This window comes from Colius striatus, chromosome 3, assembly GCF_028858725.1.
Source record: "Colius striatus isolate bColStr4 chromosome 3, bColStr4.1.hap1, whole genome shotgun sequence".
Taxonomy (NCBI): domain Eukaryota; kingdom Metazoa; phylum Chordata; class Aves; order Coliiformes; family Coliidae; genus Colius; species Colius striatus.
In genome coordinates this window covers 90,184,432-90,202,066 of record NC_084761.1, presented here as the reverse complement: position 1 = coordinate 90,202,066, position 17,635 = coordinate 90,184,432, and the positions used below count along the sequence as shown (strand labels likewise).

The window sequence follows — 17,635 nt, the reverse complement described above, 5'->3', positions numbered from 1 at the left end:
TGGTAGTTCAGTGGATGGCTTTGGGGAAAACTTGATGGAAAACTTCATTTAAAAATATACATCTAGTCTCCTGGGGAGCAGAAAGAAGAATAATGTGTGTTGATGTTACCAGAAGCTTGCACAAAACAGTACATGAGTTATGTTACCTGCTGTTTTAATAGAGGACTAGCGACAAAGAGAGCATGATTTGACTCTGGCTGCACTTAGTGGTTCTGTTAACTTCACTGTCAGCTCCATAGAGGACCTTTGCTTATCACAGAATCAAGGGTTGGAAAGGATCTCAAAAGATCATCTAGTCCAACCCAGAACAGGACCACCTGGGAGTAGGTCACACGGGAACTCGTTCAGGTGAGTTTGGAATGTCCCCAGAGGAAGAGACTCCACAACCCACCTGGGCAACCTGTTCCAGTGCTCCATCACCTGAACAGTGAAGAAGTTTATTCTTGTGTTTCTTTGGAACCTCTTGTGTTCCAGCTTCTACCCATTGCCCCTTGTCCTGTCATAGGACATCAATGAGAACAGCCTTTTTTGTATATGTGGTGCCTGTGATGGTTCAACACCTTCTGAGGAGAATTACTGTGAGGATGTCGGTAGCAAGGAGAGCTTTCTTGTGCCTTTGGTTTGTGATATCCTATAGGAATTATAGCATCTTAGTATTAGAAAAATATTGAAGCACAATAAACTAGCACTAGCCTTGTAGTGCAAGAATGTAACTGCATAAGAAACAACTTGGAAGTATCCTTCTGGTTTTGGTGATAGGGGAGCTGACAGGCTCCACAGTGACTTGAGTGATTGCTATCGTGTATACTTGCTCATACAACATTGATTTGTTCTTCAAAAATTGTAAGAGGAATATTAAGAGTGAAAGGAACCATTTCAGTGAGCTAAAGGCTATTATACTGTAGATGCTAAGATCAAAAAAATCTTTAAGAGCATCAGCTTCTCCCTCCAGCCACCGCTCCAGTAAAGATCCTGCAGTTACATTGTTTTGACAGGTTTCTCAGCAGCTTGAAGAAGAAAAGCACCTAGTGTCCTTTCAGAGTTGTTTTGTAGTGACAACAAAAAAGAAGAAAAGTCTACTTGGGACTAGATTCAAAGATCTTAAATGGATTTTAGAGGCCCAGCTCAAACGTTTCAGTTCAGAATACCAAAGTCCTCCATATGTGTCTACAAATGAAAGTGCCTGAGAAGCCTTCAGATGTGATGGGGAGTGCTATAAGTCACGAGAGACAGAAAATTAGCAGAGCAGGCTCTAGATCTATTGACAGGCCTGGTACATTTGGTGGGCTCTTTAGCTCGTATAATGCATACATGGTTGTGTGGAGTTCAGCCATATCTGCTTTCATTCACTTAGCTGTGATGAGAAGTTCGGAGGTCTGGTCTCCACTTTCAGGATTGTTTCATAGTGAATAGTTAAAAGCAAGAAATGATCATGGACAGAGGAAGCAGAACCTGATACTTTGCTCTTCCTTTTCCCTTAGTGAAATCCTGTAGTCATCACACTGTAGAACTAGGTTTTTCTTCCCCCTCCTTGCTCCTCTATTTCCATGGTGGTTTTTTTCTGTTTACCTGATATTCTGGCTTTTCGAGGAAAGGAGATAACGTCTCATCCAGGCATGATTTAGTGAGTAGTCCAGCTAGTCTATTCCCATGCAGGAGGTCAGCGTGGGCTAATCAAATATTTCTGTTTTCTGTGTTTACCCAAGGTGGGATACCTTTGTCCCCAGTGTTTGGCATTGGCTTCCAATAAATCTCAGCCTACTGGGCTTTTTGGATAACCTCCCTGAGGCATTTAACTCTGCCTCTTCTGAAATGTTTTCAACCAAAGTATGTAGCACTGAAAGTTTCAGACCAAAGACTAGGTGCTTAAGTCCTTTCTTCTTCTGTTCTTTGCAGTAAAAGCACACAGGATTTAAAGGCCCATAACAGCCTTGAAATGGATGAATGACTAACATTAGAGTTAGTGTTCAAGAAAATACTTGTGTGAATAAAATATTCCATTTTTCCTTAATCTTTTTTCAGAATATAACTAGGAACAGACGGAAACATCTTCATCATAACTTAATTTATAATGTTTGAATGTGCCTGTTATTAAAAGAAAAAATTAGCCCAGGGACTTGCCTTTGCATTCCTCATTTCAAGGAAATCGCTTGTAGCAGTACTGCAGTGTGGTTTGCCGTCAGCAGCCAGCTGGTTAACGCTCTCCATTTCCCTCACTTGGACTTTTCTGCAAGATAGCTTACAGTATCTGTGTATAGGCCTTTCTTGGACCTGTTATCACATTGCTGTTGCTAGGAAATTCATTGTCAGGGAGGAGAGGAGGAAGGAACAACTTAGCTGGGAAAGATCTTGATCATATAATAAGAACAGAGAGGAAATAGCAGAAGGATGGCTGTAGCAGAATACAGCAAAAGTAACTTACCTTCTGGTGAGGAAGAAGGTCCTGGAGGAAAACCAGGAGACCGTGGTGCCTTGCAGTGTCTGCCGTGGGAACCTTCTGAGAGCCTTGGATCTTGTCTTCTCTGCTTGTGCCTGTTTCATAACACCGAGGATTAAAACCTTTCTTTGAGTTTTCTAGGCTGCCTGGAGAATTTAATTAAGTTTAAACTCTCCCAGTAGAAATTACTGGGAGATTCCAAATCATCAGCAAAAGGCAAGCAGTTAGGTCTAAATCCTAAACTGATCTACTGAAAGATGAATTGAGTTGCATTTGTTGGTCCGAACTCGCATGTGGTGGGAATGTACCCTGTTGTTGCAAAACTCTATCACTTGCTCATTCTCTTCAGTATGCCTGGTGAGACTAGTGCTTGGGTAGGAGTGTTGTACTGCATGTTCTTGGGTTCCTGCACTGTTAGCTTCCATTACAATCCCTTTTGGGGAAAGGGGAAGCAAACAGGACCCACTGTATTTCAGTCCACCACTAAGAACATTTTAGTTCTAAACCATCGTTCCTTTATCAGAAACTAATTAACTGGAGCTCTATTAGTTTGCCTCTTACCAGCAAAGGTCTCCAGCCTTACATTTGAGGAGAACAAACCCTTTTATGTCTAGGTCAAACTTCCCATTCAGTTCCTGCATGATTTCTTTTCTGCATTACAAAGTAGGATTTTTTTAGCCTAAATCTGTTACAGTTGAAAAAAGAAAGGTCTCATAGTGATATATATTGGACAGGAAAAACTGCCACTGCAGAAACTACTTTTTTTGATAACTTGTTTAAGTTGTCAACAGAAGGAGTGCAAAGGTGCTCGGTGGAGCATGGCATTGATTGTGGGTGTATGAATTCAGTGGAAGCTTGCAGCAATCTGAGGTGAACTTCAGTTGCACAGGGTGCTGTCACATGGGACATCCAGTATGAGATATGCTGTCATTCAGAATAAAACATGTAAAAATAGGGAGTAAGTAGTATTGCATACTGCAGTTACTAAAATATGACTGTTGCTACCCTCATTATTAAGAAAATTGCATTGTATATAGGTGGTTGGTATAGAACTTTGGGGAAGAAACTGATTTTTCTTGCTAGTCACCTGACTAAGTCTCACAGTGTTATCTGGAGTGTTTTTAAAATACAAGGGCTTCAGTAACAGTCACTAAGTGCTCCTCCATTTTTTGACAAGTGTCAGTCACTTTTGAGAGCTGTACAAAAATAAACTGGGACTTTTTGCACCATGGTTTTTAGTACCCTACAAACTTCCTGGAATCTATGAATACCCGTCTGTGCCACATACTTGACTGCTGAACCACGTTAGTTGTTTGGAAAACTCGTTTAAGGAAACACATTTTGTTTCTCAGTACTTATTTCTTGAAGTAAAACTGAAGCTTTAAGCTGTTTTTCATGATTCTAAATTGCAGAACGATGGCCTCCCAGGAGCAAGTCTGGCCAGTCCCAATGAAGGCAATTGGAGCACAAAACCTGTTGACAATGCCTGGAGGAGTGACCAAATCGGGGTATCTTCACAAAAAGGGAGGCACCCAACTGCAGATCTTGAAGTGTAAGTTGAATGAGGTATTAACTAAATTAAATGGTTTAAATGCTTGCCTCTGGGGCATTTAACACATTTCATGTTAGCAGGCTATCTAATGAAGCTGTTGTTCCACTTTGTCTGTACCAGATCACAGTTTTACTGGAACATACACTTGAAAGACCCATGTTAAAGAATTTCCTTTAATTGCTTTGGAACTGTAAATCTTAGATGATAAATGTTGTGATTGATATTCTTTTAGCATGTTCATTCTCTTATCAAGTCCTTCACAAGTAAGATTTTTAAAGACAGAAACAGATTCCTTGGATGTGTGTCAATGCTGAATATTATTTTCTAAAGGAGATTAGCACTCAGCTTCTTTTTCCAATTTAGTTTCTCTGTACTGGAAAAATATCCCCATCTCCTGCTCTTGTGAAATGGAAATTTTCTCACTGCCAACATTCGGTTGTACTTAAAACCAGTAATTGCTTCTGGAATCAGGGTCTGTTTACACAGAGGAGACTTAAGATTTTGGATTTACTTGTATGCTGTTCATTTACTATTGCTGTTTAAACTATGCCTAGATAATTAAGGATAAAGATTACTGCCTTTGATAAAGGGAGTGTTGACTCTTTCAAAAAAGGAACAGAAACCGTAATTTCATTGATAGCTTTATGTACTTGAGGTTAAAGACAAGAGGGAGATACGGTAGGCGCTTTGGATGGACCTGAATATGTTTGTGTAGCCAGTGGCCATTTTGTTTTAGGTTGTGTTCTTAAGTTAGCTTACCCTTCTAGCAAAGGAGCACAGGTAGAGGCCAGACCTCTGGCTGCTCCTGAAGTTATCAGATCAGCTGCCTCTCAAGCAAGGGAAGGAGATACTGCCCTGAGCCCAGTCTCAGTGAATGGACAGATGGACAGCTTTGCCATGTGACAGATTGTCAACAAGCTGTTGCTCACCTCCTTTGTGCTTGTTTATGGTGATTAATAAGATTACTAAAATATTAAACAATAATTCTACCCAAGTTGAGAGCTTCTAATTAACTTACTGCCTCTTGGATTTATCTTTTGCTTACTGTTTTCTTTATCTTTTCAGGGCCTTTGAGGTTTGTGATTATCCATGAGGGATGTATTTACTATTTTAAGAGCAGCACATCTGCATCCCCACAGGGTGCATTTTCTTTGAATGGTTACAACAGGTGAGTGCCAAGTAACTTAGTTATCAGCCAGGCTCCTCTAACTTAATGCAGAGGGCTATGGTTTTTGCTTTCAACAAAGTTAGATGCAACCACATCTGTTGTTTAAGAATTGATTTCCAATTCCAGGAGGTGTATTCCTCTCAAGTTGTGTATGGCGTTTCCTGTGCTTTGCAAGTATATAGCCTTCCTCTTGTATCATTCAGTGAGTAAAGCTGTTAAAATTGCAATGGGCTTGTTCATGTTACTGGCTGAATGCAGACTTTGCACGGGCAGATACATGTGGATTCTTTCAGCCAGATGATCTTTGTTCCCTAGTGATTTCAGTGATCATCACAAAACCAGAAAGGAATCGGGAAGGAAAATTTGTGGAGTTACTGATTCAATAACACTAGTGTCAAGACTGAATCAATGACAGGAATGACAAATGAGAGAATGCAAAAGTGTCTGTGCAAAGAATCTGATTCATTTCACTGCCTGCTATAAATCTTATTTGCTTTTTTAAGTCGAAGGCAATAATACAGGGCCTTCAGGTTAACCAGTGCTATCAGAACCTGACTGAGAGCAGCGTATGTACAGGGCCTAATAAAAGTCTAACCTAACTTTAGCAAGTTACTCTTTTAATTGATGCTAAGAAAGCTCTAGTGAGAGAGAGGATGTAGAGAAATATCACAGTATTGGTCCTAACTACTGCAGTTTTATTGCATTTTTAAACATGTATGTTTTTCTTGTACTGTATAATGTTCTCAGACTTTTGGAGTAGACAAATATCTTTTGTTAGAATGCGACAGCTTTCTAACTGACCTCAACAATGGCATATTTGGTGGGAATTCAAGTGTCAAGTGCTAATTAAAGATTCAAGATTAATTTGTTTAAGAAACTTATACTGCAACTTGGTCATGACACTGTCTTCTGTAATCACATTAATGTGAAAAAGACCATGGAATTTGTAAGTGGTAGGGACTGTCGTTGCTTTTTTATATATTTGAATTGTAGCAGCCTTGTAGAGACCCAGGTTGGAACTGAGACCAAGTCTGGGTTAGTATTATGCAAGAATTTCTTAAACTGGGTAGTTGCATAAGGTTTTCTGATAACAAGTCGCTCTAAGGCTTCTCTGGACTTCCATTTTGCAGTTTCCATTCAGTAGCCTTTATAGGTTTGAGACTGGAGAGTTCACTATAGACTCAAAGTGTATAGTGATGCCTACTGCTAGTAGCCATCCCAGCTGCACCATGGGTTATTTCCCACATGGATATTACGTTAATGAAATAACTTTGAGTTCCTGTTGTGGTTTTGTTTTGGACTGGGCAGGTGCAGAAAACCTCAATGGCAGATGCAGAATACAAGTTCCATTTGAAAAGTAGGACTAATGAAGTTTGTAATCTATAATTATGAAATTATTTTGCTGTTGACATTGTTTTTTAATGGCAGCTTGAGGCTGTTGATTATATATATATTTTTTCCCAAAACAATGATATGTTGATTAGGTACCTAACCAAAAGTCAAGTGTCTCTGAGAATCTTTTTACCTACGTTTACAAACCCATCTTCCCTCAAGATTAAGGACTTGTGGAAATCATAGGATCATAGAATGGTAGGGGTTGGAAGGGACCTTTAGGGATCATCTAGTCCAACCCCCCTGCAGAAGCAGGGTCACCTAGATCAGGTCAGTATACTGCATTATATGAGAAAAGGGTTGAATTCAAGTTTAATAACAAGAAAGCAAGTCCTTGTAATGATTATAAAAAAATTAATAGATATGTTTATGACTTCTGCTGAGTAAATCCTAGAGATTGTACTTTTAGATTATCCACAGTCTTAGGATTTATTTCTCTTCATTTGTTCTTGAACTTTATAGTGAGCATTTACAACCAAATTTGTATGTGTAACAAATTTCTCCATATGAGACTCCTCTGGGGGAATAAAAAAGAAACAAACATATCCAATGGAATGCAATTTATGGAAGATGTTGAGTCATGCTTGGTTTAAAATATTCTTTTTAATTTTAAGAAAGTGTTTATAAGGGAAAAGGGGAAAAATTAAGTTGGCTTTAATATTAGGTCTCCTTTATTTTCATGGAAAATGTGTGATTTGATTTCTCCTCTGTGCTTTTCTGAAATAAGGATCACAGGCACCCAAATACTGCTTACCATGGTGTGTAGCTTGTGATTGAATGCAGTTCATTAAAACTTCATTGAATAGGTCAAAACATCCAATTATAAGTCTGGCTGGTGGTCTAACCTAGTGCCTTTTCTCCTGTCGACGTTCTTGCGTTGTCTTTTCTGCCACTTCAATGGAGAAGTACTATGAATGCGTGGAGGGGGATTTTTGTGGTGTTTTCCTGGGCTTGGAGGTTAGTTTCCATAAGGCAAAACTGGTGGGTAAAACTGCTTTCTGTCAGAGCTTCATGACTTGCATGGCAGAATTAACTTAATGGATGATGATTTTGATGTACTGGTGGTTGTGTCTCTCAGGGTTATGCGGGCAGCTGAGGAGACAACATCAAGCAATGTGTTTCCTTTCAAGTTAGTTCACATTAGCAAGAAGCACAGGACGTGGTTTTTTTCAGCATCTTCTGAAGATGAAAGAAAGGTAACTTTTCTTCTTCTTTGCAATATAATCTTCCTTGAAGCAGAAAGCAAATCTCAGACTTCTCTAAAATCTAAATGAACCAGATGCACAGCTGTCACTGACATTTGTACATCTAGCTCTTTGGGCTCTTCTGAAAATCATGTCTGAAGTTTTAACTATTAAGTTAGTATGAGTTCAAGTTGTAATTTAGGGAGTGGCTGCGACATATTAGATGGCATGGTTTCCTCCATATTCCTTGTTTCATTTATAGACAAGGAACAAAAGTTTGCATGTCAAACCTTTCATAAAGTATCAAGATGGTTCAGTGAAATCTCTCATCTGTAAATGTGCTATGAACAAGGATCTGGCTCTAGAAATAACACCTTGAAATTCATAAACTGGAAGCTTAATATTGGAATTCATTCTTATAGCATTTCAGATAGTCAAAACATTTGACTGTTGAGTCCTCTCAATATGAAGTCATGGATAAATACTAGTTTAATGTAGGTTCCTGGCACAGTTATTCTGCTCATACAAAGGACAGATACAGCTTTGTTTAATGATTTAAAGATGGACTTGTTGAATGTTGCATTTTTATTCTTATTTAGAATTGGATGCTATCCTTGAGGAGGGAAATTGATCACTACCATGAGAAGAGAGAAACAGTAACAGAATTCAGGTATAAACCCTTAATCTTTATTTGTTTTTTATCCCTTTTGCACTAGCTCTTTGCACCTACAGGTAACTTACTGTTAAATACAAACAGGTGCAGGAAGGCCCAAGAATGAAAGGCCTTCTAAAATACATCACTTAATGAATACCAAGACAAAACTAAATCTTTTGAGTTAGAGAACTTTAAATGTTAGCTTTGTATAAAACAAACTTTTAAGAGAGCAGCAACATATCTGCTGTTAATTGGGAAACAGGAATAGATGCTTCTGCTTTACCAATGCTCCTTTCCAGTGCTGCAGTCCTGCTAACAGACATGCTTACCATCCCAAGACCCATAGCACAGTGATGCAGAAGGTGCTCTCTTGTCTTTTGCAGTGACTCTGGTTCTGATGCAGACAGTTTCTATGGCTCAGTAGAACGTCCCATTGATATCAAGTATTCTCATCATTCAGCAGACAACGAAGGTGACAAATTTAGTCATTGATCAATAACATTTATTGGCTTATTTCTTCTGGATTCTGCAGGAATTACTCCCACAGCTTAAAGAAGCTGATCCAATTTGCAGCTATAAATCCTTTTTTTATTTTGCAAACTATGTGCTTGTTGTAATTTGAAATCAGAAGTAGATATTCGGTGCCATAAAAGACATTCAGGTCTTTCAAGGAGGTGTCCAATATCCTAATAACACTACTGAAAATTTTGATTAAGGCTGCATGTTGGGGAGTTTGTAGACCTAGCAAAAAGCTAAAGCTTTGGAGCATGTCTGTAGGTCATAGTGTAGAAATACAAAATGGTCTCTGTTATGATATTATTGATGGTAATTTTTTATCATGATCTTAGGATATTAGTCACTCTAGACTATGTGCTGAAAATATGTGGAAACAATTCAGTAGAACATTGTGCAAGCTAGTTATGTCCTGTGTAGACTGTGAAATTAATTCACCTGCCCTGCAAAACAAGCAGTCACCCACATTAGGATGTTGTTGCATCTGTGTTGTAGTCTGTTTAGAAACAGAACTGATCAACTCTCCAGTTCAGGAAGATCTTCCATTAGGCATAGGATGGACCTGTGTGACATGCATAGGATAACATTCTTCAGTGACTTTCAAACTCAATAACTTTCTAATGTAAGGCTCTGAAGATCTCATTCTCAGCAGTGGCTTTTTTAATCAAAGTTTGATACCTGTTCATTGCTGTAGTTATTTCACAGTAAGCAGTTTGGGCTGAGTGTGTTGGAGTTAGAAATAAGGACATGATAGAAAGCCTGTAAGATGGGCATTCACAACATATTTCAGCAGCTGACTTTCTAGTCAAGAAACAGGTTAGTAAAGTGCAATGTGAGAAGCCTCACCTGGAGGTTCAATATACAATTCCCTTCTTAGGCCTTCTCTCATCTGCCCCTTCAGATTTTGAAGGGCAGGGTTGATTGAACCAAGTACTCTCATTTCCTGAAAGGAAATTCCTGACTGTTTTTCCTGACTAGGACAAAAAGGCAAGAGTGAGTCTTCTTAGGAAATCCGGTTCAGTGGCTGCAAAGCATAGGAAAAGAGACTAAGCAGCATTTCATGTAGGACTGTAGTTTCGTACTTCTGTGTTTCTGGGAGGGGAGGGTTGTATGCAGTATGATTATATTAAGAGGCTAAGCAGGAGTTCACATTAGGAAAATAAGAAAAGACAACTGATATTTCTTCAGGTTTTTGTTTGATTTGTAATGATTTTTCTTTGTGGAAATACTATGAGTTGCCTTTGAGGCTCCTCTCATGGTCAATGGTGAGAAATGACTGCATGTTTTTCATGTCCTGATTATTCTGACTTAGTTAAAGGCAACAGTGGAACCGTTGAAGCTATTTGTAGTGGTGCTTTTTTTTTTTGTTGCTAGAGTAAGGCAAAGGAATTGTAGATCACTAGGCTTGCTTAGGATTCCACATTGCAAAATCATCCATGTCTCTGTGTCACAGGTTTGGGGGATTATTTTTTTCTCCAACTGGTTTTGGCAGTGCATCCATGTGGTTCAGTCTCTGCAGCTGGTTGGAATTTCGCTCAGGAAGGCTATAACATTAGAAAGTGGCACCCAAAAGGAAATTTCCACTTGGAAGATGGAAAAAAAATGTAATGTGCAGTGTAGTTCATCTCCCATGGTTGTAAGTGATAGTTTTCTTTCTTAATTGACTTCCAAACTGAAGGAAACACCAATTCTAAATAGCAGAGAGGTAGAACAAAATTCTTACTGGTTTTGTCGTGTCTTTGAAAACAAACAAAAACCCCATTTGTTTATGTAAAAGCAGGAGGTGCTCAATACTGTTTCTTGGTTCTAGGAGTATTTAGCAGAGTCTGACACATTGATTTTTATCTGCAGATTATGACCAGGAGGAAGAAGATGAGTCTTACTTGCAGCCAGATACTTCTGATATAGTGAAAGATGGTATGTGATTTCTTTCCTTCCCTTCACAAAAGGCCCCATGAAAAGCCCAGAATGAGGGCAATGTTCATGAGAATACCAGATGATAATTTTGCCTTAGTCATACCTAAAGCATTGCAGGTGGTAGAATAACTGAAGTAATGCACAGGTATCTAGTCTTGAGAGATCTGTAGGGTCAGAGGATGTAGGGAGTGTTACATGCCTTTTAAGGGCATGTGTTCTTGCAGCCCTTCTGCCCTGCAAAAGGACCTGTTAACTGGTCATCAGTCTGGAGGAGAGTTAATGCTTTTGACATACTTTATTTTTAGCACAGGGAAGACTCTTTGCTCAGCCATGAGCCATGCCTGAATAAAAAAGGCAGGGGTTTACTACATACAACATTCAGAATTGCGCTGCAAGTTCAATCCAGCTCTTTGAGTACTATTGGACCAAATGCCAATGAAATCTCTTAAATCAGATAGAAACCCAATTTGAAAAGTCTTGTTTCTTGACATACTGTATCTCCTCTCAGTGTGTTGTGGTTTTGGAATGTTTTCTTTCTGTAGATATGGTCCTGCCCCCAGCCTACCCACCTCCACCAGTTCCTCACGTCAGAAAAGCTGCCTACTCGGAATCAAGGGCAAATTCCTTTGCTGGCAAACCTTCTGTGCCAGTACCACCACCACCTCCTAAAAGAAGCTTACCTGATATCAAACTAGAGGAACTCTTAAACACGCGAGAACCCCCGTTACAGTGCCGAGCTGAGCCTAATCTGAAGATTCAATCCTCAAGCTGGAGACCAAGTGAACAGCCGCCCCCTGTACCCCCTCTGCCTCCTTTCAAAAAGCCTCTGTGTGCCAAAGAATCTTGCTCATTGCTTCCAGAGCCTCTGCCTCTAGCTCAAGTTCTTGCTACTCCGGAAGGATGTGAGAAGCTAAAATCCTTAAACCTTTCCCCTCGAACTCCTCCTCCGCTACCAAGCAGCAAACCCAAACTGTCGCAGTTCACTGAAAAACCAGCAGAACCCAAAGTGCCGAGAGAACATGGTAAACCTGGACTGTTTGTGCCACCAGTGCTCCCAAAGCCACCTGTGCCAAGCCACCAGCCCCCTGGAATTAAGCCTAGACCAGAGAAGGCTTTGTGTCCCCAGTTACAGTAAGTAGGCAAATAAAATGAGCCATTAAATCTTTCCTTTGTGTATACATGTAACTAGCTGACAGACTTGCTTTTCAGATTCACATTGGCATTTGTTTCTCCTCCCTGCACCATCCCTCTCTTCCTCGGTGTTGTGCTTCTTGGCCTCTGTATTGGTTACTTGAAAGTTCTGCATTGAGTTCAGATTCTGAAATAGTTCAGAAAGACATTGTAGATTAATTAAAAAACCAACAAAATTTTGTAGTTAATTTGTTTTCAAGAGTGCCTTAAAGACTTTGATAGACTTTGATGGCAGTGAATAAGAATCCTTTATGTCAGAACCTCAATGAACCACAAAAAAGATTTTGGGCTTCTATGGAAATAGGACATGTGTTTCATTTTGTATTTCATTCATTTGTATTTATTCATTTTATATCGAGATCAACTTTAGTAAGGATGTGGAATTAGTTATGGTGGCGAATCACAGAAGGGTATTATTGCCTGTTGGGTCATTTAGCAGCTCTGAAGATGAAAGTAATAAACACCTTAAAGACAGTAGAAGGAAGAAACTGCACTGGAGTGAGTCCAGTGGAAGGCCACCATGGTGTTTGGGTATATGATATGGGAGAAGAGGCTGAGAGAACTGGAAACATTCAGCCTTAGGAAGGCTCATGTGAGATTACTGCTGTCTACACCTACTTTAGCGGGTATGGAGAAGACAAAGCAGGACCTTGCGGGTTTGAAGTGATAGAATAAGAGGCCACAGACAGAAGTCACAACCTGGAAATTACAGATAGGTATTAGGAAGAACTTTTCACAGGCAGATGGTGAAACAGGTTGCTGTGGAGTAGCTGTGGAACCTCTGTCCTTAAAGGTATTTAAAACTTGACTGGACACAGCTTCCTGATCTAGCTGGACCCACTTTCTGCAGAGGTCCAAGCAACCTAAATTAAGCTGTGATTTTAGGGCTAAACTGAAACTTGATCTTCCCTTCAGTGTTCTGTATGTGTGTGTTCTGTTGTTCTGAGGAGATGCCCTTCAGTTTTTGTTCTCTTTCTGCCAGGAGATCACCACCTGATGGACAAAGTTTTAGAAGCTTCTCATTTGAAAAACCAGCACTACCCTCCAAACCACAAACACCTGATGATGATTCTGATGATGACTATGAAAAGGTAAGATCAAGCAGATGCTCCATTCTCAAAGACCATTTTTTTTCCTTATGTATACTTTGGGGAACACTTTCAATCCATTATTACATGAAAACAAGAAACCCTTCCTGAAAACACAGTGCTGTGGGGGGCTGGGGGTTTGGTTGGGTTGTTTTTTTGATTTTGGGGAGGGTTTAAGGAATGTCTTGAGAAAATCTAGGTTTTAATATTGCATGTAAAGAAAGAGGAGGCATAAAGATTAAATCACCATTAAATTCAGCTACCAGTGGCTGTAGCTTATTTGCATAACACGTTATAGCATTTGACTTGTCATTAATTTCAATGGTGATTTGTTTTCTTCTTGTTTCTCTTCACAGGTTGGGCTGCCTGCTTCAATATTTCTTAATACCTCGGAATCCTTCGAAGTCGAAAGGTAAAATATGACCTTAAAACAATTGCTTAGAAGTCCTGCAAAAAACCTGTGCTGAACTGTAGTCCAAAGGTCATTTTGATCAGTATAATTTGTGTTTAAAAACACAATAAAAGTATTTAAATTCCTGTAACATGGAAATCACTTTGTAAGTGGAGTTAGTTCAGCACTCATGTGATGACTGGAAATGCATTCTACTTGCAAAAGGGATTCTGCTCCAGCTGGAGAAGGCTGTTCTGCCAGGAAGCTGGATGGGACAAAGCCAGATCTTCTGTGCTGCATTGCTGGTTCACATGAATTCTTTCAGCTATGATGTGCTATGAGTTATTGCAACCAAAACAGAGATTTGTCCTAAGGATTTTAAGAATCTAGGCATTTTGCTTACCCGAGTCAGAAAACGCTGACGTGTAACTCCTGTGTTGTTTGTAGGACATTTAGAGCCAGTAGCCCACGGGGACAGCCACAGAATGGATTGTATTGCATTAGGAACTCATCTACTAAGCCTGGAAAGGTAACTTGCAATTGCTAAATCTGCCCCCTCAACCTCTTTTTGACTTAAATCACTTCATCTTACCTATGATCAAGTACTTAATAACTTAGACTTGCACTTTCCTTAAAGCAAGAAAATATGAGACAGTCACTATCGTAGCTTCAGTGGTATTTTGGGGTTGGTTTTAGTCTGGATTTTAACTAATTCCTTAACAATACATTGACTCAGAAGAACTTAGTCTAGACTGAGTATGTTGCCATGTTCTTCTTCAAGGTATTGGTTGTATGGGATGAGTCGGCAGAAAAAGTGAGAAACTACAGAATCTTTGAGAAGGTGAGTGGCTGCACTGTGTGGGGGGTCTGTGTGCATGTAGATGTGGATGAGCTCCTGTACACTCATGTGTATGAAGTGGGCATGTGTGTGACTGTGTATTGCAACTGACAAGTTGAAGCCTAAACTTCTTCCCATTACTGAAAGTAAAAATAAGCTGATTTACAAACTGCTCTAGGATAAGTGCTGAGATCTGGGCTTTCTGGTTGCTGTACAGTGCAAAAGACAAGCTAGCTGTAAATGTTTTCATCTAAATTTCAGCTCCAGTCAAATCCTAAAGGAATATTCAGTTCCTGAGTTGAATTTGGACTTGATTGCCTAAGTGGCTAGTTTGCAAAGCAGTTGCTTGTTTGAAAGAACTGCTTAGTTCTGATGGTGATGTTTTGGGATGTTTTTTAAACATTAAGTTGGAAAAATTCCTGTAAATGACGACACATGGGTTTGTTCTGCAACAGGATTGTAAGTTCTACCTGGATTCAGACATCATGTTTTTAAACATGGGAAGTTTGGTCGAATACTACAGCACTCACATCTTGCCTAGTCACGACAGCCTGATTCTTCGGAGCCCGTACGGTTACTCCAAACCAAGGTGACACGGCTGGCACAGTCACTGACGTGAGGACAAATGGGCTGCACACTGCCATCCAATTCCATATGGACATCCCATTGTTTGCACACAGGAACCGAGTCTGTTCCAGCTGCATTCTCGCATGAATTGGATATGAACTCCAGTGGATGAACTCTTGGTAAAACCTTACAGTCCGGATCAGTGGGGTTTTATGGTCTTTTCTTTTACAAAGCTGGGAACTGATGATGCTGTGAAAGCTGTCTGTGATACCTACACCTTGGGTGAACCTGCTGCTATTACTGATCTTGGAATGTGGAGGACGAACACAGCAAGGACATGACTGACAAAGAAGTGGCCTGAACACAGCAAGCACGGGAAGGAGAAACTTCTGAAAGTCTGTCAGAAGTCACTCGTGACAGGGAATACAAATACTCTGACTTGAAGGTATTATTCCTTAAGTCAGCACTGGTGCTTAACTGAGAGGTTTTGTATTACTTGTATAGTTGACATGTAAATAATGAAGGCGACTATGCAGATAGTTTGGTTTTCTATAGGTAAAGATGACCAGGAAATGTGGGGGTGTTTTTTAAGCCACCTCATACATGAATGTAACTTCTGATCACAGTGCCTGCAGTAACCTGTGTCAGGGTTCTATCCAACCAGTGTGGTTATGGTGTCTGACATATTGCTGATGATGTGCACTTCTGATAGGTGCGAAATGACACTTATGTGGCTTTCGTGGGAGCCCTGCTCCTTAGCTCTGAACTGGCAGGGGAGGTGCCACTGGTATTTTTATTGGGTGTGAAAAAAGAAAAAGCCCAGTAGCTTTAAAAACTGCTGTGAGGATGAGGGCACAGGCTGCCCAGAGAGGGTGTGGAGTCTCCTCTGGAGGCTTTCAAAACCCTTTGGATGTGTTCCTGTGTGACCTGATCTAGGTGGACCTGCTGTTAGCAGGGGGTTGGACTGGATGATGCCTAGAGGTGCCTTCCAACCCCAACCATTCTGTGATTCTGTTCAAGGGTGAAACACACTGCCATGGTCTAGAGCAGGTTTGTAGATCACCAGGAATTTTTCCTTTATTGTAATTGCTATTCAGTCGAAACTTGAGTGCAAAATAAAATCTGGTTTTAACATCCTATTAGCCTATGATAAAGAGCAGCAGAGTGCTTGTAACCTTTGTTCCCTAATATTTTGGGGACATATATCCTAAAACCAAGGACTTGATAATTATGCCACAATTACCCTATTCCTAAATTTTAGTTTGGAGGAGAAATTGGTTTTAATGACTTAAGTAACTTAGTTGATTCAAAAGTGCTGTCACAATGGTCTTTAAAAAGTTTACAAGAGTTGTAGCAATAATTTTTAAAATGACTGTCATTCCTGAAACAGGAGAAAACTTCAAAAACATAAAGCTGTTACAGAATAAAAAGTTTTCTCTTTGTGAAAACAATAAACCAGGATTTAATCCCTGGAAGGAATTTTGTTACTAGAGATGTGATACAAGGATCATATATAGGAAATACAGCAAGAAACTCCATCTCTGTCTTTTACAGACAAAGACAACAGCAATCTCTTAATGCCTGTTCCTGCTGTATTGGATTTTAGGCATGTAAGTTAAATGCTATGTAGTACTTCAATTTCAGATTCTGGTGAATATTGGATATTTTCCAGTTCCTCTTATTTTAAATGAGCATCCCTGTGGCTCACTTCCCTGAGATGACCCACTCTGGAAAGACAGCTCAGCCAACAAAGCATTTAAAAATTATGGTGTACGGCGATATGTAAGTCAGAGCCAGTTTGAATTTCTTGCAGTATCTAGAATGGACTTCACTGTGTCAAGACAGTCACACTTATTCTGCTGCCCCTGGGGCCTTAGTCAGGTGGTTACATTTTTTTTTTGCAGCTGTATACTCTTGATTTTTAAACTGTAAAGATCCTTCTGTAATCCAACACCAAGCCCAACAGTGTCTTTACCTGTGTAATACAAGATGTGCAAATATGTAAATTTGTGTGCTAACTTCCTTTTTTATATAAATGTATATATTTCTAAAGTGGATAAACTTTCCATATGAGCTCTCCTAATTTTGTGCAGTCCTCTTGAACTTTGTGGGTGTGCTCGTTAATGCTTTTGCAGTTGTCTTAGTGCTTGATTCTTCTTACTGTGAAGTTCGAAGAATTAGTTTTCAGCCCCCTTAGGAAGCCAGTCTTCAAGCAACACTGCACTCTAGTCATCAGCCCCTGCCTGGAGGTGGGAATGACCCGTTCTTCATTCACTCCCAAGTTTCCTGAGTGCAGGTGGAGGGCTGAAGTCTTCATTTTGTCTCTGGGAAGTAAGTAGAAGTGCCGTAGGCTTACAGCCTTGCAGGTTCGTGTGTCTGACATCGGAATTCGAGGCAGGAGAGAGATGATGATGTGCTTGGTGATCCCCCATCCCTCCACAGGCCGGTAGAAGGCTTCCAGACAAATCTGCCATCACTCAGGCTCTGTCCTCCGAGTCCTCCTTCTCCTCCGTACTAGTGTAGCCTGTTCTGGGGAGGAGAGGCGCGGCTGGAACCTCGTCTCCCGCAGCAGTTAGCAGGCCGAGTGCCCGCCCTGCCGGTCCCCGCCAGCGCTCCTCCCGCAGCGCCAGGCCCGGCCGGGCCCTCGGCCGCGCCAACGGCCGCCCGGCGCGGGGCGACACCTGCCGGCCGCGCTGTGCCGCCGGGCCGCGCTCCGGGGCCGCGGGGGGCAAACGCGGGCCG

At 40.6% G+C, this 17,635-nt stretch overlaps 1 protein-coding gene across 5 annotated transcripts in view; it reads left to right on the top strand.

Moving 5' to 3' along the window:
• Positions 1-17,404, top strand: part of SH3BP2 (SH3 domain binding protein 2) — a 42,887-nt gene extending 25,483 nt beyond the window's left edge. For 4 of the 5 annotated variants that reach the window (XM_061993698.1, XM_061993699.1, XM_061993700.1 and 1 more), the window contains exons 2-13: positions 3,850-3,989; positions 5,055-5,157; positions 7,628-7,745; positions 8,333-8,403; positions 8,772-8,860; positions 10,753-10,818; positions 11,361-11,949; positions 12,992-13,100; positions 13,454-13,509; positions 13,936-14,017; positions 14,270-14,329; positions 14,782-17,404. In XM_061993698.1, coding sequence (XP_061849682.1) covers positions 3,854-3,989; positions 5,055-5,157; positions 7,628-7,745; positions 8,333-8,403; positions 8,772-8,860; positions 10,753-10,818; positions 11,361-11,949; positions 12,992-13,100; positions 13,454-13,509; positions 13,936-14,017; positions 14,270-14,329; positions 14,782-14,919 — 1,617 coding nt within the window. In that variant the 5' untranslated portion in view covers positions 3,850-3,853 and the 3' untranslated portion in view covers positions 14,920-17,404. The remainder of the gene's footprint in view (positions 1-3,849; positions 3,990-5,054; positions 5,158-7,627; positions 7,746-8,332; positions 8,404-8,771; positions 8,861-10,752; positions 10,819-11,360; positions 11,950-12,991; positions 13,101-13,453; positions 13,510-13,935; positions 14,018-14,269; positions 14,330-14,781) is intronic. The other variant, XM_061993697.1, reaches the window with a different exon arrangement.
• The last annotated feature ends 231 nt before the right edge of the window (positions 17,405-17,635 follow it).